Source organism: Pongo abelii, chromosome 9 (assembly GCF_028885655.2).
Source record: "Pongo abelii isolate AG06213 chromosome 9, NHGRI_mPonAbe1-v2.0_pri, whole genome shotgun sequence".
Classification (NCBI taxonomy): Eukaryota; Metazoa; Chordata; class Mammalia; order Primates; family Hominidae; genus Pongo; species Pongo abelii.
Window position 1 is genome coordinate 62,411,620 of NC_071994.2, and position 22,411 is coordinate 62,434,030.

At 37.5% G+C, this 22,411-nt stretch overlaps 1 protein-coding gene across 3 annotated transcripts in view; it reads right to left on the reverse strand.

Annotated features, from left to right (window-relative positions):
- Nucleotides 1-22,411, reverse strand: part of PDE3B (phosphodiesterase 3B) — a 214,953-nt gene that overhangs the window by 38,160 nt on the left and 154,382 nt on the right. For all 3 annotated transcript variants that reach the window (XM_054525931.1, XM_009246590.3, XM_054525932.1), the window contains 3 exons: nt 21,534-21,640; nt 9,689-9,896; nt 8,873-8,946 (listed from right to left, as the gene is read on the reverse strand). In XM_054525931.1, coding sequence (XP_054381906.1) covers nt 8,873-8,946; nt 9,689-9,896; nt 21,534-21,640 — 389 coding nt within the window. The remainder of the gene's footprint in view (nt 1-8,872; nt 8,947-9,688; nt 9,897-21,533; nt 21,641-22,411) is intronic.

Sequence of the window (22,411 nt, forward strand, 5' to 3'; positions counted from 1 at the left end):
GCTTGTTTTTGTTGGCTTTGTCAAAGATCAAATGGTTGTAGGCATGTGGCCTTATTTCTGGGCTCTCTATTCTGTCCCATTGGTCTATGTGTCTGTTTTTGTACTAGTACCATGCTATTTTGTTACTGTAGTTCTGTAGTATACTTTGAAATCAGGTAATATGATGCCTCCAGCTTTGTTCTTTTTGCTTAGGATTGCCTTGGCTACTCAGGCTCTTTTTTGGTTCCATATGAATTTTAAAATAGCTTTTTCTAGTTTTGTGATGAATTTCATTGGTAGTTTGTTAAGAATAATACTGAATCTATAAATTGCTTTGGGCAGTATGACCATTTTAATGATATTGATTCTTCCTATCCATGAGCACAGAATGTTTTTCCATTTGTTTGTGTCATCTCTGCTTTCTTTGAGCAGTGTTTTGTAATTCTCATTGTAGAGGTCTTTAACCTCCCTGATTAGCTGTATTCCTAGGTATTTTATTCTTTTTGTGGCAATTGTAAATGGGATTGTGTTCCTGGTTTGGCTCTTGGTTTGGCTGTGTTAGTGTATAGGAATGCTAGTTATTTCTGTTCATTGATTTTGTATCCTGAAACTCTGCTGAAGTTACTCATTAGCTTAAGGAGCTTTTGGGCCGAGTCTTTGGGGTCTTCTAGATATAGAATCATGTCTGCAAACAGGGATAGTTTGACCTCCTCTCTTCCTATTTGGATGCCCTTTATTTCTTTCTCTTGCCTGATTACTGTGGTCAAGACTTCCAATACTATGTTGGATAGGAGTGGTGAGAGAGGGCATCCTTGTCTTGTGCCCGTTTTCAAGGGGAATGCTTCCAGCTTTTGCCCATTCAGTATGATGTTGGCTGTGGGTTTCTCCTAGATGGTTCTTATTATTTTGAGGTATGTTCCTTCAATACCTAGTTTATTGAGTTTTTAACATGAAGGGATGTTGAATTTTATCAAAAGCCTTTTTCTGCATCTATTGAGATAATCATGTGGCTTTTGTCTTTAGTTCTGTTTATGTGATGAATCAGGTTTACTGATTTGCATATGTTGAACCAAACTTGCATCCTAGGGATGAAGCCTATTTGATCATGGTGGATTGGCTTTTAGATGTGCTGCTGAATTTGGTTTGCAAGTATTTTGTTGAGGATTTTTGCATTAATTTTCATCAAGGATATTGGCTTGAGGTTTTGTTTTTTTCTTGTGTCTCTGCTACGTTTTGGTATCAGAATGACGCTGGCCTCACAGAATGGGTTGGGGAGGAGTCCTTCCTCATTTTTTTGTAATACTTTCAGTCCTTCCTCTTCAGTTTTTTGTAATACTACTTTCAGTATAAATAGTACCAGCTCTTCTTTGTACATCTGGTAGGATGTGGCTGTGAATCCATCTGGTCCTGGGCTTTTTTTATTTTTATTTATTTTTTTTGGTTGGTGGGCTATTTATTACAGATTCCGTTTTGGAGCTTCTGATTGGTCTATTCAGGGAATCCATGTCTTCCTGGTTCAGTCTTGGGAGGGGTTAGGTGTACAGGAATTTATCCATCTCTTCTAGGTTTTCTAGTTTGTGTGTAAAGAGGTGTTCATAGTAGTCTCTGATGGTTGTATTTCTGTGGGGTCAGTGGTACCACCCCCTTTGTCATTTCTAATTGTGTTTATTTGGATCTTCTCTCTTTTCTTCTGTATTTGTCTAGCTAGCAGCCTATTTATCTTACTAATTTTTTCAAAAAATCAACTCCTGTTTCATTCATCTTTTGGATGGTGTTTTTGTGTCTCAATCACCTTCAGTTCAGCTCTGATTTTGGCTATTTCTTGTTTTCTGTCAGCTTTGGGGTTGGTTTGCTCTCTCTTCTCTAGTTATTTTAGTGGTGATATTAGGTTGTTAATTTGGGATCTCTCTAACTTTTTGATATGGGTGTTAAGTGCTATAAATTTCCCTCTTAACACTGCCTTGGCTGTGTCCCAGAGATTTTGTAGGTTGTATCTTTGTTCTCATTCATATTAAAAAAAGTCTTGATTTCTGCCTTAATTTCATTATTTGCCCAAAAGTCATTCAGGAGCAAGTTGTTTACTTTCCATGTAATTGCATGGTTTTGAGTGGTTTTTTTTAGTCTTGATTTCTATCTTTATTGCACTGTGGTCCAGCAGTATGTTTGGCATGACTTCAGTTCTTTTACATTTACTGAGGATTGTCTGATTGATTTTAGAATATGTACCATGTGGCAATGAGAAAAATGTACATTCTGTTGTTTTTAAGTGGAGAGTTCTGTAGAGGTCTATCAGATCCATTTGGTCCCATATTGAGTTCAGGTCCTGAATATCTTTGTTAATTTTCTGCCTCAGTGACCTAATACTGTCAGTGGAGTGTTGAAGTCTCTCACTATTACTGTGTGGGAGTCTAAGACACTTTGTAGATCTCTAAGAACTTGCTTTATAAATCTGGGTACTCCTGTGTTGGGTGAATATATATTTAGAATAGTTAGGCCTTATTGAATTGAACCCTTTACCATTATGTAATGCCCTTCTTTGCCTTTTTTGATCTTTGTTGGTTTAAAGTCTGTTTTGTCTGAAATTAGGATTGCAACCTCTGCTTTTTCCTGATTTCCAATTGCTTGGTAGATTTTCCTCCATCCCTTTATTTTGAGCCTATGGGTGTCACTGCCTGTGAAATAGGTCTCTTGAAGACAGCGTATCATTGGGTCTTACTTTTTTTAAAATCCAGTTTGCCACTCTATGCCTTTTAAATGGGGCATTTAGCCCATTTACACTCAAGGTTAGTATTGATGTGTGTGGATTTGTTCCTGTCATTGTGCTGTTACCTGGTTATTAAGCCAGCTTGTGTGGTAGCTTTACATCACTGGGTCTGTGTACTTAACTGTGTTTTTTTGTATTGCCTGGTAATGGTTCTTCCTTTCATATTTAGTGCTTTTTCAAGATCTCTTTTAAGTGGGTCTGGTAGTAACAAATGGTAGTAACAAACTTCCTCAGCATTTGCTTATCTGAAAAGGATCTTATTTCTCCTTCACTGAGGAAGCTTAGTTTGGCTGGATATGAAATTCTTGAAGTTTTTTTTTTTTTTTTTTTTTTAAGAATGTTGAATATAGGAGCCCAAGCTCTTCTGGCTTGTAGGGTTTCTGCTGAGATGTCCACTGTTAGCGTGATCGGGTTCCCCTCATAGGTGACCTGCCCTTTCTTTCTAGCTGCCTTTAACATTCTTTCCTTGATTTCAAACTTGGAAAATCTGATGATTATCATCTTGGGGATGATCTTCTTGAGTAAAATCTTGCACGAGTTCTCTGTATTTCCTGAGTTTGCGTGCTGGCCTCTCTAGCAAGGTTGGGGAAGTTTTCATGGATGATACCCTGAAATATGTTTTCCAGGTTGTTTGCTTTCTCCTGTCAGGGATGTCAATGATGTGTAGATCTGGCCTCTTTACATAATCCCATATTTCTAGAGGTTTTTCTCATTCCTTTTCATTCTTTTTAAAATAATTTTTGTCTTACTTTCTTATTTCAGAGAGTCAGTCTTCAAGTTTCAAGATTCTTTCCTCAGCTTGGTCTCTTCTGCTGTACTTGCAATTGCATCATAAAATTCTTGTAGTGTGTTTTTCAGCTCTATCAGATCAGTTAGGTTCCTTTTCTTACTGGCTATTTCATCTGTCAGCTCCTGTATCATTTTATTGTGATTCTTAGTTTTGTTGAATTGGGTTTTGCCAGTTTCCTGATCTTGATTATCTTTGTTCCTATCCATATTCTGAATTCTATTTCTGTCATTTCAGCCAGCTCAGCCTGGTTAAGAACTAGTGTGGTTGTTTGGAGGTCATAAGATACTGACCATTTAGGTTGCTGGAGTTCTTGCATTGGTTCTTTCTTATCTCTGCATGTGGCTGTTCCTTTAACTGCTGGGCTGCCTCTGATTGATGTGGTCAGACAGGGACAGCGTGTTTGTGCTAGAGTACCAGGCTGAGAGGAGAAGTGAGGACCAGGACCTATGTGGAGAACAGTCCGGCCACTTTTCTGTGCTCAGAGCCCCACTCTGTGCTCAGGTATGGACCAGCTAGCCCCTGGTCCCCACAGATTCTCCAAAGCCTGAAGACAGCAGAGCCTAAGGCTGTGAGACAGCAAAGATAGCAACCCACCCCTCCTACTGGGAGCTCTGTCCCAGGGAGTTACAGAACTGCTACTGGCTTGATAGCCTGGAGGTGAGGGTAGCTGGAGACCCAGGCCAGGAGGACCTGCCCGGTGAAGAGATATGAGATTGGAAACCCATGTAACAAACAATCTGGTCACTTTTCTGTATGGCTGCTGCAGTATGCTGGGGGTACACTCCAGTACCTAGTCACCTTGGTTTATCTAGCACCTGAAGGTGTCAACAGTGAAGGGTGTGAAACAGCAAAGATGGCAGTCCTCCTATCCCTCTGGGAGCTCCATCCCAGGGAGGTTTGAAACTGCTGCTGGCCAGAAAACACCAGCAGAGATGGCTGGACACCCTAGTTGGGAGGTCCCACCCAGTGAGGAGAAACAGGATTGAGGAACTGTGTGAAAAAGCAGTCTGGCCACTTTTTTGTAGAACAGTTGGGCTGTGTTGGGGGTCTGCTGCAGCCCCCAGTCACTTTGGACTCTCCAAATCCCAAAGGCAACAATGGTTAAGGCTGCAAAACAGCAAAGATGGCAGCTTGCCCCTCCCTCTGGGAACTCCGTCCCAGCAAAGTTTGAAACTGTTGCTGGACAGAAAACACCAGCAGGGGTAGTTGTAGACCTTGGTCACAAGATTCTGCCCAGTGAAAAGAAATGAGATCTGGGACCCATGTGAAAAAGCAGTCTAGCTGCTTTCCCATAGAGCTACTGTGCTGTGGTGAGAGATGGCTCCAGTACCTAGTCACCTTGGACTTCCTAGAGCCAGAAGGCAACAATGGCTAAGGCTGTGAAACAGCAAAGATGGCAGCCTGTCCCTTCCCCTGAGAGCACTATCCCAGGGAGGCTCAGAACCACTGCCAGCTGAAAAACAGTGGCAAGCATGGCTGGTTACCTTGGCCCTGCCCAGTGAGGAGAAGAGGGGTCAGGGACCCACATAAAAAAGCAAGCTGGCTGCATTTTTGTAGGGTGGTTACACTGAAGGCAACAATGGCTAAGGCTGCAAAACAGCAAAGATGGTAGCCTACCCCTCCCTCTGGGAGCTCCATCAACACTGCTACCAGTGGCTGGCTGGAGTTCCAAGCTAGTGGTCTTATCCTGCAAGGTGCTGTGGACATGGGACCTGAAGACCATTGCTGCTCAGACCCCTGAATTCAGCTACTTCTTAGGGGTCTGTATGGGGGTCTAACCTCCTACTTTGCCAAGTTGCAGCTGCTTTTGCCTAGAAACCCAAATATCTATAGCTCCTGGGGCTCCGCATGTGCCTGAGCACCTACTCTGCCAAGATGCCACAGAGCTCTGCATATCAGACTGCAAGCCCTGGTGCAGTGGGTTTACGAGGAGGGTCTCCTCCTGACCCAAGGGTTGCAAAGACCTATGGGAGAAGCATGGGTCCCCAGGGTTGCTCACTTACTCATGCTTCCCTGGGTGAGGGAGGCTCCCCTGGCTCGGTGTCACTCCCAGGTGGGCAGTCATCCTGCCTTGCTTTTCTACATTCTCTGTGGGTTGTTTTCTTGATGAATCCCAATATGTGTACATGGATGTTTCAGTTGAAGGTGCTGTATGTACTCACCCCTTCTATTTCTCTCCATGACAGCAGTGCACATTAGCTGCTTCTAGTTGGCCATTTTGGCCAGCCTCTTATTTTGTTTCTGGATCTGGGTGCTGATTATATGATAATTACATGCTATAAGCTGAATATGTAGAGTTTTGTTTGTTTTTTTGTAAAAAGAGATCTTGGCCAGGCACAACAGCTCATACCTATAATCCTAGTGCTTTGGGAGGCCAAGGTGGGAGGATCACTTGAAGCCAAAAGTTTGGGACTAGCCTGGGCAACAGAGCGAGTTCTCATCTCTACAAAAAAAAATTTTTTTAATTAGCCGGGCATGGTGGCCCATGCCTGTAGTCCCAACTACTCAGAAGACCGAGGAGGGAAGATTGCTTGAGCCCAGGAGTTGGAAGCTGCAGTGAGCCATGATTGTGCCACTGTACTCTCTAGCCTGGGTGACAGAGTAAGACCCTGTCTCAAAAAAAAAAAAAAAACAAAAAACTTAAGAGTAATCATTGGAGTTGAGTTTCAGAAAACTAGGTTCAAATCCTGATTTTCGCACTTAATAATGGCAAGCTTTCTCCCCTGTAAAATTTGGATAATAATACCTGTCTTAAAGATGTTATACATAATAGGTGATTAATAAATGTCAGTATAATCTCAACTTAATACAATGAATATACCAATCATTAATTGATTAGATGATGATCTGGAAGTATCACTGTTTAGAAAATATTATTTTTTCCAAATGAAAAACATTTAGTCTAAGAAATTAAATTTAGACTATTCAAGTATTCTTGGCAAGTTAAGGCAATAACTACAATGATATTCTAAAATAGCAGTTAATCTAAAAATTGTTTGCACTTGAGGTATATTACATAATTTACTTTTTAATGATATGAACTCCTAATAACTGTTATCTTACAGATAATCATAAAAATAGGTGAGGTAAATGAAGCATTTCTTTTCTAAAGATGTCCACAACACTATCTCTTGTCCCAAACACTTTTCTGAAATGTATTCTTGTCACTCCTCTATCAAGACAGAGCATTTATTTACCAACCCTCTGGAATCTCAACAGGCCTCATGACTGCTCTGATAACAGAATATGGCAGAAGTGACACTCTGTTCTGAGTTCAGCCATTAACTGAACTGGTAGTTTCCACGTCCTACTCTCTTGGAATGCTGCCAACAAACTGGAAGAAGCCCATGGAGGGGTCATATTTAGATGGACTGGTCAATAGCCAACAGGCACATGAGTAATCCATCTTGGAAATTCTGCCCAATCAGTCCTTCAGATAACTGCTTCCCCAACCAATATCTGACTGCACTGACTGCAATCTCATCAAAGTCCTCAGGTGAGAATCTCCCAGTTGAGGCTAGTCCACCCAAAGAAATATGTCACTTAATAAATTATTGTTCCTTTTAAAAACTTTATTGAGTATAAATTACATACCATTAAAATCTACCCATTGTAAAATGGCTTAGTTCAGGCTGCTATAATTGGATACTACAGACTGAGTGGCTTATAAAAAAATAGGAATTTATTTCTCACAGTTAGGGAAGCTGGACGTCTGATATCAGGGTGCCAGCCTGGCCAAGTTCCAGTGAGGGCCCTCTTCCAGGTTGCAGACTACTGATTTCACATTGTATCCTCACATGGTGGGAAAGAGGGCTAGAGAGTTTTCTGGGGTTCTTTTATAAGGGAATTAATCCCATTCATGAAGGATCCACCTTCATGACCTAATTACCTCCCAAAGGCTTTACCTCCCAATACCATCATATCGGGGTATAGGATTTCGACACATGAATTTTTGGAGGAACACAAACATCCAGCCCACAAGTGTACAATTTAACAATTTTAGTATATTTGCAGTTATCAACAATCATTACAATCCAATTTTAGAACATTCTCAACACCCCCACCCAAAATGTTCCTTCATGCCTATTTATAGTTAATCCCTATTCTCACTTTATGCAACAACTGTTCTGATTATTGTCTCTATAAATTTGTCTTTCAAGAATTTCATATAAATGTAATCATATAATATATGATCTTTTGAGCCTGGCTTCTTTCACTTAGAATAATGTTTTGAAGTTCATCTATGTTGCAGCATGTATCAGAAGTTTATTCCTTTAATTGCTGAACTGAATTCCCTTGTAATGATATACAAAAAAAAAAAGAATGAGGTGGGAAGTGTTCCCTCCTCTTCTATTTTTTGGAAGAGTTTGTGAAGAATTAGTCTTTTTATTTTATTTGTTAACAATCCTTTAAAATGTAAAAAACAAAAAACTATTAAATTGCACACTTTAAAAGGGTAAGTTTTATGGTATGTAAAGGGATTGAGAAGAGCCTATAATCCCTGAAAAGGCTTATCTATTTTTGGTTTAACTCTTTTCTTAGGGTACAACACTTTAGAGTTTATCAAGTTATCCATACCATAGCAAGCCTTCAACTCTAGTCTCTGTCTTCCTAGTCCCATGAAGCTGCTAATAAAATTGCTCATTCTATCAGTCATTGGTCTCTGTGGAACTGGCATACACTCTTTTGATAGCCCCAAACTCCAGGCTCACTTTCTTGGAGTTCTATCTTCCAACAGATCTTGTACTGGTGATTCATAAGGTTTTTTTAGTTCTTCAATGGCTTCAAGTAGATTTAAAAAAAAATAATAATTCGTCCACATTTTCTAGCTGCCCTCAGGGGAAATGTTGGTCTGAGTTACTTAGTTAACTACTACTGGTAGTTTGAGTCATCAAATTTTAAGGTTATAAAACAACTATAATTTCATCAACACAATATTTCTTGTATGAGGATACAAAATATTTCAGAATGATATAATTAACCACGCTTTAAAACAACTCCTCTTTATTCCATAAAAAATTTATGCAAAATCTTTTGGATTTAGATTGTGCAGAACAAATTTCAATGTTTAATATAAATAATTCCACTATTTATAAACAATAGACATAACCTAAGAAGACTACATTCATTTGTATGGGACATTTTTATTCTTTGAATTACTTTCACCATCTATTACTTATAATTTGTTCTAAATAAGTCCTCTGTGAAGTGGGTAAAAAATAATAATCTTAATTTTAAAGATGGATAAACTGAAGTTAAACTCATTCATTTTCCCATTCTAAAAATCACTGTAAGAAATTTCTCTTAAACTCAAAAACATATGACTTTTGTAATCTCACCTGACTTTCCACTGCAGCAATCTGTACCATCTGATTCAGATGTTGAAACATATTTCAGCATTTGATGTCCACAGCTTATAGAATAAAACAGATAAACATATATGGTAAATGAGGTACAAGTTTTTTACCTGAACACAATTAGAAAATCTGTTTAATTTTTAACCAAGATCCCAACTGCAACACATCCTAATATTCCAATCTCTCTATAAAGTTAAAAGGCTTTAACCTAGAAAGTATCTGTGTGTCCTTGAAGGAAACAAAATATTTTTGAAAAGTCAACATTGGATCTGAGGTAAACCCTTACTATTAGTAAAGCAGACATAAGATCAAACACCATTTACCGGGTACTATGAATAGGTACTAAAGTAGTGTGTACTAAAATAATTTAATATTTACTAAGATCTTAGGATGGGTAGAATACCATTATATTTTACCTTAGATGGAGACCATTTAATTTAAAAAATTAATAACCACTAAAATGAGAAGATATTTATTTAGAATAAAAACTACTAGATAAATAAGAAAAAGAATATAGGCTGAATCCACTATCTAGTTATAACGTAGAACTAGAAAACTGGTAATACTTTATTAAAATACAGTAAAGTCCTCAATATCGTCGATAAGTTTTTGAAAACTGACATTTTAAGTGAAACAACTTACAGCACATCTTCAAATAATGTCATTTCATTATAACACTGAAAAAAACTATGGTCATTTAGCTTAAAGCTGGAGTTTCCAAGAACCTATCCAAAATGTTGAGGACTTAACTGTAATCAACATTTTGAAACAGAAATAATAAACAGTTGGGAAACTTACCTGTTACACAGATTGCTATCAGAATTTCTAAGCTGCTGATAAAAATCTGGAGTATTAGGTGTATTGCCCAGAGATCTCTGCAAGATAACGCTTGGCTTGTTAAGAAAATCAGCAGTATCAGGAAATTCTACGGGTGATCGATTAGTTAGAGAGCCAGTAGACACTGGTCCATGGTTAGAATTCACAGGACTCAGACTGGACAAAACACCTTTAAAAATTAAAAGAAAGGAGATAGATAAATAAGAATTATTTATGTGTGTATGTTTATTAAATATATTTGTGTTTTTATGGATTTTTTCCTTATTTAAAAAAAGCAGATTATTTACAAATAAATTATAAATTCCTGCCTGGGGCCTCACGATATTCTAGAAACTTAAGCAATATTTGCCATATTTGTCATGATCAATGGCTGTTGGGTAAACACCCCTTGTTGGGTAAATATCTACATTTGTAATAGGTAAATGTGAACAGTATGACTAAAACATACATACTGTACGGCAGAAATTTTCCTAATTCCTATTGGTCTTTAACTTTCACCTATGTGTCTCTATCAGATTGATTATCCACAAGAGCAAAGCATCTCTACCAAATTTTATTGAATTGTTTTCAATTCAATAAAATTAAATTTTATTTAAATTCTCTTTTTTTGTGTGTGAGATGGGGTCTCATTCCATTGCCCAGGCTGGAGTCCAGTGGCACGATCATGGCTCACTGCAGACTCAACCTCCTGGGCTCAACTGATCCTCTGGCCTTCAAGACTACAGGCACAGGCCACCGTGCCCGGCTAATTTACGTATTTTTCTGTAGAGACAGGGTTTCAAGATGTTGCCCAGGCTGGTCTCAAACACCTGGGCTCAAGTGATCCTCCTGCCTCAGCCTCCCAAAATGCTGGGATTACAAGCTTAAGCCACTGCATGTGGCCAAAGAACTAAAATTTTTTTTTTTTTTTAATTATACTTTAAGTTCTAAGGTACATGTGCACAACGTGCAGGTTTGTTGCATATGTATACATGTGCCATGTTGGTGTGCTGCACCCATTAACTCGTCATTTACATTAGGTATATCTCCTAATGCTATCATCCCTCCCCTCTCCCCCCACCCCACTATAGGCCCCGGTGTGTGATGTTCCCCACCCTGTGTCCAAGTGTTCTCATTGTTCAATTCCCACCTATGAGTGAGAACATATGGTGTTTGGTTTTCTGTCCTTGTGACAGCTTGCTCAGAATGATGGTTTCCAGCTTCATCCATGTCCCTACAAAGGACATGAACTCATCCTTTTTTATGGCTGCATAGTATTCCATGGTGTATATGTGCCACATTTTCTTAATCCAGTCTATCATTGATGGACATGTGGATTGGTTCCAAGTCTTTGCTACCGTGAACAGTGCCACAATAAACACATGTGTGCATGTGTCTTTACAGCAGCATGACTTATAATCCTTTGGGTACATACCCAGTAATGGGATGGCTGGGTCAAAAGGTATTTCTAGTTCTAGATCCTTGAGGAATTGCCACACTGTCTTCCACAATGGTTGAACTAGTTTATAGTCCCACCAACAGTGTAAAAGTAAGAAGTAAAATTCTTAATAGCATTTAAGCAAGTTGAGAATAACATCATATGCTAATGCAATGTCAGATCGCTTTAAAAATTACATGAAAATATTTCCAGCTCATTCATTCATTCAACAAATATTTAGAGCTTACTATATGCTGGAAAATATACTGGTTTTCACAATGGAGAAAAAGATACCATCCCTGAAATTCAACGAAGCTAGAGTGTAGTGAAGAATACAAACAAGTGCTAAGTGCTTAATAAGGGAACAAAACAGAGTGCTTCAGGAACACATAAGATGAGTCTATAATTCTGTCTATTTATTCCAGAAAACTCTGCTGAGTGCCTCAAACTAAAGCAGTGTGGGTATATCTGGAAAGACACAGGCAGATTTATAACCTTATTTGAAAATAAAGACCCAAGTAAAGTCTCATTCAGAAACGAAAACAAGTAACAGTCATTAAGGAGGTACAATATTTTCAGGCATAGTGGTAAACACTTATGGATGTGTGCGATGGTGTCAACTTGGTTATGGTGCTCAGTTGTTTATTCAAACACTAGTATAGATGTTGTTGTGAAGATATTTTTCAGATGTGATTAACATTTAAATCGATAAACTTTGAGTAAAGCAGATTAATTTCCATAACATGGGTGGGCCTCATCCAATTAGCTTAGGGCCTTACAAGAAAAGACTGAGGTCTCACAAAGAGGAAAAAATTTTGTCTCGGGTTCAAGACTGCAACATTAACCCTGCTGGAATTTTCAGCCTGCCAGCCTGTCCTGAAAATTTCCTACTTGCTTGCCTTGCAAGCCCTCACAATTGTGTGAGCCAATCCCTTAAAACAAACTTTCTCTCTCTCTTTCTTTGCGTGTGTGTGTGTGTGTGTGTGCGTGTGTATAAATATAATGTTCTTTATCTTTTGCCAATCTGATGGTAAATAAAAGAGCACTGTACCTTTACTTTTTAATTTCCTCATTACTAATAAGGTTAAGCACATTTCATGTTTATATGCCATTTGTATAGTTTTTTTCTGAAATGCTTGTTCAAGTCTTTTGCTAATTTTTCTATTGGCTTGTGGTGATGGACACACTCTAAGGTATTTCCATTAACGCTTCCCCCTGGTGTTCATGTCGTTGTGTAGAAAACACCTGTGACTAGCTTCTTATCAAAAGAAAGATGACAGGATGTCACCCCTATGATTATGTTTCATTATGAATTCCATCTTGCTAGAGACTCTAGAGATTCTCCTTGCTAGCTCCATGAAGTAAGCAGCCATACTGAGGAAGACCATGTGACAAAAAACTATGGGCAGCCTCTACAAACTGTGAGTGGCCTCCAGCCAATAGCCATCAAGAACCCAGAGTCAACAAGAATCCACAACCAACGGAAATGAATTCTGAGGACAACCTGAATGAGCTTGGCGGCCGATTCATTCCCAGCTGATTCTCCAGATGAGAACAAGGTAGAGCCAACATCTTTTGAGACTTATGACACCTTAAGCAGAGGACTCAGCTGTGTGTGGACTCTTGCACAAAAGCTGCTACATTTGCTGTAATCTGATATGCAGCAACAGAAAATGAATAGTTGTCCATAATTCTTCCACTGACAAACTTCTTTATACAGCTGAATTCTAGTTCCTTCTCAGATGTCATTACTATTTTCAATTCTTTTTATATGACTTTTTTTTTTTTTTTTGATGGAGTCTCACTCTATCGCCCAGGCGGGAGTGCAGTGGTGCACTCTGGGCTCACTGCAGCCTCCGTCTCCTGGGTTCAAGCAATTCTCCTGCCTCAGCCTCCCAAATAGCTGGGATTACAGGCACCCGCCACTACACCTGGCTTTTTTTTTTCTTTTTTTGAGATGGAGTCTTGCTCAGTTGCCCAGGCTGGAGTGCAGTGGCATGATCTCAGATCTCAGCTCACTGCAAGCTCCGTCTCCCGGGTTCATGCCATTCTCCTGCCTCAGCTTCCCAAGTAGTTGGGACTACAGGTGCCCGCCACCACGCCCAGCTAATTTTTTTGTGTTTTTAGTAGAGATGGGGTCTTACCATGTTGACCAGGCTGGCCTTGAACTCCTGACCTCAAATGATCCACCAGCCTCAGCCTCCCAAAGTGCTGAGATTACAGGCGTGAGCCACCACGCCTGGCCTTTATATGACTTTTTTCAGTAAAGAGGTTATTAATTTTCATGTAGTCAAATTTATTCATCTAATCCCATATGGTAAGTATTTTTATGTCTTGTTACGGAAATTTTTCCCTAAAGTCATGGAGTATAGCAGCACTGCATATTTTTTATTAAATTTATCTCTAGGTAATTGGTGGCTTTTGATGCTGTGGTAAATGGTGTTTTAAATTTCATTTTCAACCATTTTCTGATAGTATAGAGTAATACAATTAATTTTTCTGTACAATTAAAATATTGCAAAATTTACTTATTAATTCTATTACTATATTTTTAGAGCCTTCTAGATTTTCCATATATACAAAATGGGTTTATATCTTCCTTTCCAATATTTATTCCTTTTCTTTATCTTGTCTTCATTCATTGTCTAGAAATTACAGGATAATGTTGGAGGTAAGTGTTTACAGTGAACATCTTTATCTTGTTTCCAAAGTCAGGAGAAAAATGTTCAGTATTTCATTATGTATTATGTTTGAAAAACATTTTTGATAGATACATTATCAGATTAAAAATGTACCCTCTATTCCCAATTTGCTTATTTTTTATCATAATTATCAAATTTATCAAATGAACATACATGAAAAGCTTTCTCTGTACCAATTAAGATGACCATATGATTATTCTCTTCTATTCTATTAATGCAGTGAATTTTCAAAGGTTAAACAGACTTTATATTCCTTTAATAATACTTCCCAACATGGACATTATGGTATTATCATTTTAATATATTACTCAATTATATGTGTAACTTTTTGTTTAGGATTTTTGTATCTATATTCACAACAGATGTTGGCCTCTAATTTTCTTGTAATATCCTTGTCAGGTTTCGATATTAGGGTTATGCTGGCCTCATAAGAAACCGGTGTTTCCTCCTTCCCTTTTCAGTGAAAGAGTTGTGTAAGATTGGCTGTGGTAAGCAGAATAATCACCCCCAAAGATGCCCATATCCTAAACCACAGAACCTATATGTTAGATTGCATGGTAAAGGGATATTTAAATTGCAAATGGCCTTAAGGCTGCTGATCAGCTAACCTTGAGATGGGCAGATTATCCTGGATTATATAGTTGTGCTCAATGTAATGACAAGGGTTCTCGTCATTACAAGAGTCACACATGGCTGAGTCCTATGCCTAAGTAAAAGAGAGAGGCAGACATAAAAGAGCCAGAGAGATGGCAGCATCAGGATTCAGACTGACATTGCTGGCAATGAAGATGGAGTAATGGGGCCATGGGCCAGGAATCCAGGCAGTCAAGCTCTAGGAAGGCCTCTGGAAACTGGAAAATGCAAACAAAATGGATTACCCCCTAAAGCCTCCAGAAGAAACACAGCCCTGCTGACACCTTGCTTTGGGCCCAATGAGATCAATTTTAAACTTCTGACCTCCAGAATTATAAGAATAAATTTGTGTTATTTAAGTCACTAAGCATATGGGAATTTGATACAGTAGTGTCTTAGTCCATTTGGATTGCTATAACAAAATACCATAGACTAGGTATTTTATAAATAAGAGAAATTTATTTCTCACAGTTCTGGAGGCTGGGAAGTGCAAGATCAAGGCACTGGCAGATGTGGTGTTTGATGATGGCCTACTTCCTGGTTCACAGACGGCCATCTTCTCGTGTCCTCACATGGTAGAAGGGATTAGAGAGCTCTTTGAGGTCTCTTTTATAAGGCACTCATCCCATTCATGGAGAGTCCACTCACATGACCTAATCACCTTCCAAAGGCCCCAGCTCCAAATACCATCACACTGAGGATTAGGTTTCAACACATGAATTGGGGTGTAAGTGAAGAGATATGAATATGCAGTTTACAGCAAGCAGCTATAGAAAACTAAGGCATTGGATATAATCTTTCATAACAACATTTTCATTAAATATTGGGAAGAATTTACCAGTAAAGTCATCTGGACCTACAATTTTATTTGTAGGAAGGTTTTTAACTACAGGTTTAATTTCGTTAGAAGATATATGACTCTTCAGATTTTTTATCATTTTTGTATCAGTGTAATCTTTTTGTATCAGTGTCATGTTTTCTTCTTTCTTTTGGTTTACTTTGCTGTTAAACTTATAGCTTCTTAAAATGTAAGCTTAATTGATTTTTAATTTTTCTCTTTTTTTGCTATAAATTTCCCAAGAAAGCACTGCTTTAGTTTCTTCCCACATTTTAATAAGTCCTACTTTCATTATTATTCAGCTCAAAATATTTTCTAATTTTCATTGTTTTTTCTTCTTTGACCCATAGGTTATTTATAATTTGAGGATTTTCTGCAGATCTATTGATAGATGTTTTTAAATCTAATTCCACTGTGGTGACAGAACATGCTTACGTGTTTTTTAAACAGCCTTTTAAGATATCATTCACATACCATAAAGTTTACTATTTTAAATTGTACAATTCAGTGAATTTTAGAAATCCACAGAGTTGTGCAGCTATCACCACTACCTAATTCTGGAATATTTCCATAAACTCAAAAAGAAACCCTAGATCCATTAGCAGTCATTCCCTATTCCTGTCCCTCCTACCCATAGTCACAGGTGACCACTGTCTTAGTTCATTCAAGCTGCTATAAAAAAATACTTTAGTCTGGGTAATTTGTAAACAATAGAACTTGGCTGCTCACAGTTTTTGGAGGCTGGGAAGTCCAAGACCAAGGTGCCAGCAGACTTGATGTCTGATGAGGACTCAGTTTCTGCCTCACAGATGGTACTTTTTTCACTGTATCCTCACATGGCTGACAGGATAGCTAGCTCCCTCAGGCCTCTTTTATAAGAGCACTAATCTCATTCACAAAGGTTCCAACCTCATGCTTACTCATCTCCAAAAGGCCCCATCTCTTAATACTGTTTCACTGGGGATTAGGTTTCAACATGTGAATTTTGGAGGTACACAAGCATTAAAACCATAGCAACCACTAATATACTTTATCTATAGATCTGTCCATTTTAGACATTTTATATGAGTAGATTTGTACAGTCTGTGGTCTTTTGTGACTGCCTTATTTAACTTAGCATAATGTTTTCAAGGTTCATTCATGGCATATGAATACTACTCCATTTCACTTTTGTGACAAAAAATATTCTACTGTATGGTTAAGCCATGTTTTGTTTAACCATTTATTGATAGCCATTTAGGTTGTTTCTAATTTTGGCTATTATGAATAATGCTGCTATACACATTTATGCACAAGTTTTTGTGTGGACCTACGGTTTCACTTCTCTTGGATATATATCAAGAAGTAGAATTTCTGGGTCATATGGTAACTTCATGTTTAAAATTTGAGAAACTGCCAAACTGAATTTCATTGAATAGAAATATCTCTATGCCAGTACCATACTATCCAAATTACTGTAGCCTGGTAGTAAGTTTTAAAATTTGAAAGTGGGAGTCCTCATACTTTTTCTTCTTTTTTATTAAAGAACTGTTTTGGCTATTCTGGGACTCTTGCGTTTCTATACAAATTTTAGCATCAGACTGTCAATTTTGGCAAAGCTGAAATTTTGATAAAGATTGTATCAAATCTAGTGCAATTCAAAGAATATTGCCATCTTAATAATATTAAGTCTTCTGATCCTTAAACATGGAATGTCTTCCAATATATTTAGGTCTTCTTTAATTTCAACAATATTTTATAGTTTTCATTGTAAAAGTCTTGTACTATTTTGCTAAATTTATTTCAAAGATTTTTTTAATGCTAACTGTAAACGGAAATCGTTTTGTAACTTGAGTTTTGGATTCCTTAATGTTAGCATATAGAAATAAAACTGATTTTGTATATCCTGCCACAATGATAAACTTCTTTATTGGTGATAATAGGTTTCAGTGAATTTCTTAGGATTTTATATATACAAGCTCATGCCATCTGCAAATACAGTTTTACTTTTTCCTTTTATTCCTTCTTACCTAATTGCCCTGGCTAGAACCTCTAATCCAATATTGAGTAAAAGTAGCCTTACTTTATAATTATTAAAACAATGTTACAATTTTGTTTTATACTAAGTCTAAAATCCAATCCACTTCAGGGATAATTTCTATTGGTTATGTTTTCCTTGGGTACATGTCAAAAATTTCTTGTATCTTTGCATGTTTCATATATTTTTCTTGAAAATTGTACATTTTACATAAAATACTGTAACAGCTTTGATATCAGATCCCTCCAACACCAAAGGTTTACTATGTTGCTGGTTTTGTGTTTTCTTCTTTCTGATTATTTGTTTAGTGACTTACCTGATCTAATTGTGCAGATTCTGTTTCTCTTGCAATGTGTAGTTACTTAGTTCTCTGTTAGCTTTTTCTCTTAAGTTTTTGATTATATTTTTAAGCATGGTTTCCTAGAAGTCATCCCTGGGGGGATCAGTATAATTTGGACATCAACCAATGAGCAGTCAGAAGATTACTTTTTTTTTTTTTTTTGAGACGAAGTCTCGCTTTGTCGTCCAGGCTCAAGTGCAGTGGCACAATCTTGGTTCACCGCAATCTCTGTCTCCCAGGTTCAAACGATTCTCATGCCTCAACCTCCCGAGTAGCTCGGATTACAGGCGCCCACCACCACGTCTGGCTAATTTTTGTATTTTGTATTTTTGAATTTTGTAGAGATGGGGTTTCACCATGTTGGCCAGGCTGGTCTCAAACTCCTGACCTCAGGTGATCCACCCACCTGAGCCTCCCAAAGTGCTGGGATTACAAGTGTGAGTCACAGTGCCCAGCCTAATCTTTGTCTTTTAATTGGAGCATAAAGTCCAATTTTTGTTGAAAACTTGACATTTCAGATAATATACTGACAACTCCAGTCAGATCCCTTCCTCTACCCCAAAGGTGTATATTTAATGTAATAAAGTGTGTTTAATCCACCATGCTGCTATTTATTTTTTGTGTGTTTCTTCTATTTTTGCTTTTCTTTTCTCAGATTCTTTTGAATTATTCAAGCTTTTTTTAATCATGCCATTTTACCTCCTTATAAGCTTTTTAGTTATATCTTGTTCTACTGGTCTTTTAATTGGCCCCCTGGATATTACAATGTTCATCTTTGAATATTAGCTTCTCTTAAATTAGAAATTTTTACTGTTTTTCAAGCATTGCTAGTACCTTACGACAAATTTAATTCCATTTACCCCTTGACTACCCTTTACGCTATTGTTATCATATATTTGACTTTTACATATTTCATAAATGCTAAAAGAAAGTTATTATTGTGTTTATCCATCAATTTTTTTATTATTATTATTATACTTTAAGTTCTAGGGTACATGTGCACAACGTGCAGGTTTGCTACATAGGTATACATGTGCCATGGTGGTTTGCTGCATGCATCAACTCGTCATATACATTAGGTATTTCTCCTAACACTATCCCTCCCCCAGCCCCCCACCCTCAGATTGGTCTCAGTGTGTGATGTTCCCCTCCCTGTGTCCATGTGTTCTCATTGTTCAACTCCCACTTATGAGTGAGAACATGCGGTGTTTAGTTTTCTGTTCTTGTGATGGTCTGCTGAGAATGATGGTTTCCAGCTTCATCCACGTCCCTGCAAAGGACATGAACTCATCCTTTTTTATGGCTGCATAGTATTCCATGGTGTATATGTGCCACATTTTCTTTATCCAGTCTATTACTGATGGACATTTGGGTTGGCTCCAAGTCTTTGCTATTGTGAACAGTGCCACAATAAACATACGTGTGCATGTGTCTTTATAGTAGCATGATTTTTTTTTTTTTTTTTTTGAGACAGTCTCGCTCTGTCGCCCAGGCTGGAGTGCAGTGGCGCAATCTCGGCTCACTGCAAGCTCTGCCTTCCGGGTTCATGCCATTCTCCTGCCTCAGCCTCCTGAGTAGCTGCAACTACAGGCACCCGCCACCACACCCAGCTAATTTTTTTATTTTTTTATTTTTAGTAGAGACGGAGTTTCACCGTGGTCTCCATCTCCTGACCTCGTGATCCGCCTGCCTTGGCCTCCCAAAGTGCTGGGATTACAGGCGTGCACCACCGCGCCCAGCCGCATGATTTACAATCCTTTGGGTATATACCCAGTAATGGGATTGCTGGGTCAAATGGTATTTCTTGTTCTAGATCTTGAGGAATCGCCACACTGTCTTCCACAATGGTTGAACTAATTTGCAGTCCCACCAACAGTGTAAAAGCCTTCCTATTTCTCCACATCCTCTCCAGCATCTGTTGTTTCCTGACTTTTTAGTGATCGCCATTCTAACTGGCGTGAGATGTTATCTCATTGTGGTTTTGATTTGCATTTCTCTGATGATCAGTGATAATGAGCATTTTTTCATATGTCTGTTGGCTGCATAAATGTCTTCTTTTGAGAAGTGTCTATTCATATCCTTTGCCCACTTTTTGACCCATCAACATTTTTTAATCCTCACCCATCTATTTAGCCTTACCAGTGCTTTTGGTTTGTTCTTACAGTTCCATGCTTCAATCTGGATAATTTTCCTCCTGCCTAAGAAACTTCCTTTACTGAATCTTAGTAGCACAGGTCTGCCACCTACAAATTCTTTCAGCTTTTGTTTGTTTGAAAAAAATGTACATTTTTCTACTTCTCATCTGATTTACTAAAAGATTTTTTCCAGATTTACTGAGGTATAACTGACAAAAACTGCATGTATTCAAGGTGTACAACATAATGACTTGATTTACATTTTTACTGTGAAATGGTTATGACAATCAAATTAATTAACATACCCATCACCACAGTTACTGTTGCAGGGGAGTGAGGATACTAAAAAAAATTTTTATTCCAAGTTAATTTTTCAAGAATATTTCTTCATTGGATAAAGAATTCTATGTTCTCAAGTTTTATTCTTTCCACACTTTTTCAAATATGCCATTCCATTGTCTTTGGAGTTCACAGTTGCTGTTAACAAGTCACTGTCAGTATTAGTATTGTTGCTCCTTCAAAAATAAAAACAACCTTGCTTGGTTGCTTTTGAAACTTTTTTCTTTATAATTTGGAAGCTTGATTCATACATCTAGCTGTGATTTTCTTGTATTTATCCTGCTTGGGGCTCACTGCACTTTATGAATTTGTTGTTTGCTTTCTTTTATTAGTTTTGTGAAATTATTCTGTCCTTTCGTTTCTCTCCTTTCCTTCTGGAACTTCAGTCACACATATTTTAGAACTTCTGTGTCCCATATGTCTCTTAAACTTTGTTCTGTTATTCATGTATTTTTCCTTCTCTGTGCTTCAGTTTGGGTATTTTCTGTTTCTCTGTCTTCAAGTTCACTACTTTTGTATTCTGTTGTATCCAATCCATTCTTAAACCATTGAATAAGCTTTTAATTTAATCAAGTGCATTTCTCAGTTCTAGACAGTCCATTTCTTTTCTATGTGTTCTAGTTCTCTATTCGAAGTATCCATTCATTTTGGCCATTATTCTTTCTATTTCCTTTTAAACATCACTGTTATTTTAAAGATTGTAAAATACAGCATCAATATCATATGTAGATCTTTTTCTAGTGCCTGCTTTTTTTGATTATCAACAATATTTTCCGATCTCTTCACATGCTTTATAGGTTATTGTGTATAAAAGAATTTTGTAATTGTATATCCCAATCACAAAATTGTACCTATGTAATATCAGCCATAATGTACTTTAAAAGCAGAATATCAGTATTGCTTTGCTATTCCTGTGTTGTATTTATTAAAATATCTTGCATCCAAGAGTTTTTAATCATTCTATAATCTTTTAATTAAAAAAAATTCCTATGATAATGTTTTTCCAGGATGAAGTCATGGTTTTTTCTATTCTAATACTAAAATTTTTTTCTCCATAATTATCATTCTACGAAAAAAAAAATACTCTTTCTTGAAGATTTTCCCTTGTCCTGGGTCTGCAACCATTCAGGTTAAATAGTTATATATTTTATCTCTGAATCCCTACTGCTTAGCAAAGTACCTGGTACAGAGTAGATGTTCTAAAACTGTTTACAGAAAGAATTAGCAAACGGTCAATTAATAGCCAACCCAAACTGCTAAGTCATGTTAACTTATAACACATGAAATTGTATTCAAAATTAGTTATAAAAGTGTGATGAAAAGTGTTTACACTACCATATACTTTGAGAACCCCCATATTTGAGTCATAAAGAATGATTTCTTACCAGCTCTTCTGAGACCTACATGGTGAGTCAGTGATACAGAAGATGACCTTTGCTTCGGGATAGTCAGTAGATTTGAATTAAAAGGCCCATTCAGATAGCATCCTTGACTAAAAGGGAAAAATAACAGGTTAAAATTTTTAAAAACCAGGAAAAGTTTCATATTTTTTCCTCATGGTTCTCAATTTAATTAGCAAATATATTCTCATAAATTCAGAGTTTGGGCCTCTAGTGCCTAAGGCCTAAAGCAGGAGTCAGCAAACTTTTTCTGTAAAGAACCAGATGGTAAATACTTTTGGCTATATGTTCTCTATTGCAGCTACTCAACTCTGCCGATGTAGCACAAAAGCATCCATAAACTAAAATAAACAAATGGGTATTTTGTTTCAATAAAATTTTACTTACAAAAAAACAGGTTATAGACCAGATTAGGTCCATAGGCTGTAGACTGCCGATCCCTGGGCTAAAGTAGGTTATCACAATTACTTTGAAGGTTTCTTAAAATATAGGCTGCTGGTCTCATCCCCAAGGTTTCTGATTCACTAAGTCTTGGGTGGGGCCAGATAATCCACACTTCTAACAAGTTCTTATATGATGGAGTTTCTGATCCAGTGACCTCACTGAGAACTACTGGACTAAAGTATAGTTTTTCATTTTTTTCTGTTCCCTATCCTCACAGGTATTGACAACTTTTATTAGTATAGGCAAAAAACAAGCAGTAAGCAAATAATACCACCCAATGAACTCATCTCCCTGTCAATGCTCAGTCATTCTTCACATTTTCATTGTGTGAAAATAAGTAATTCAAAACAAACTTTTGGAACTTTTATTCTGAGCCTTAAAGGAATGTGATTTTGGGACCTCAGTCACTAACAGGCAGC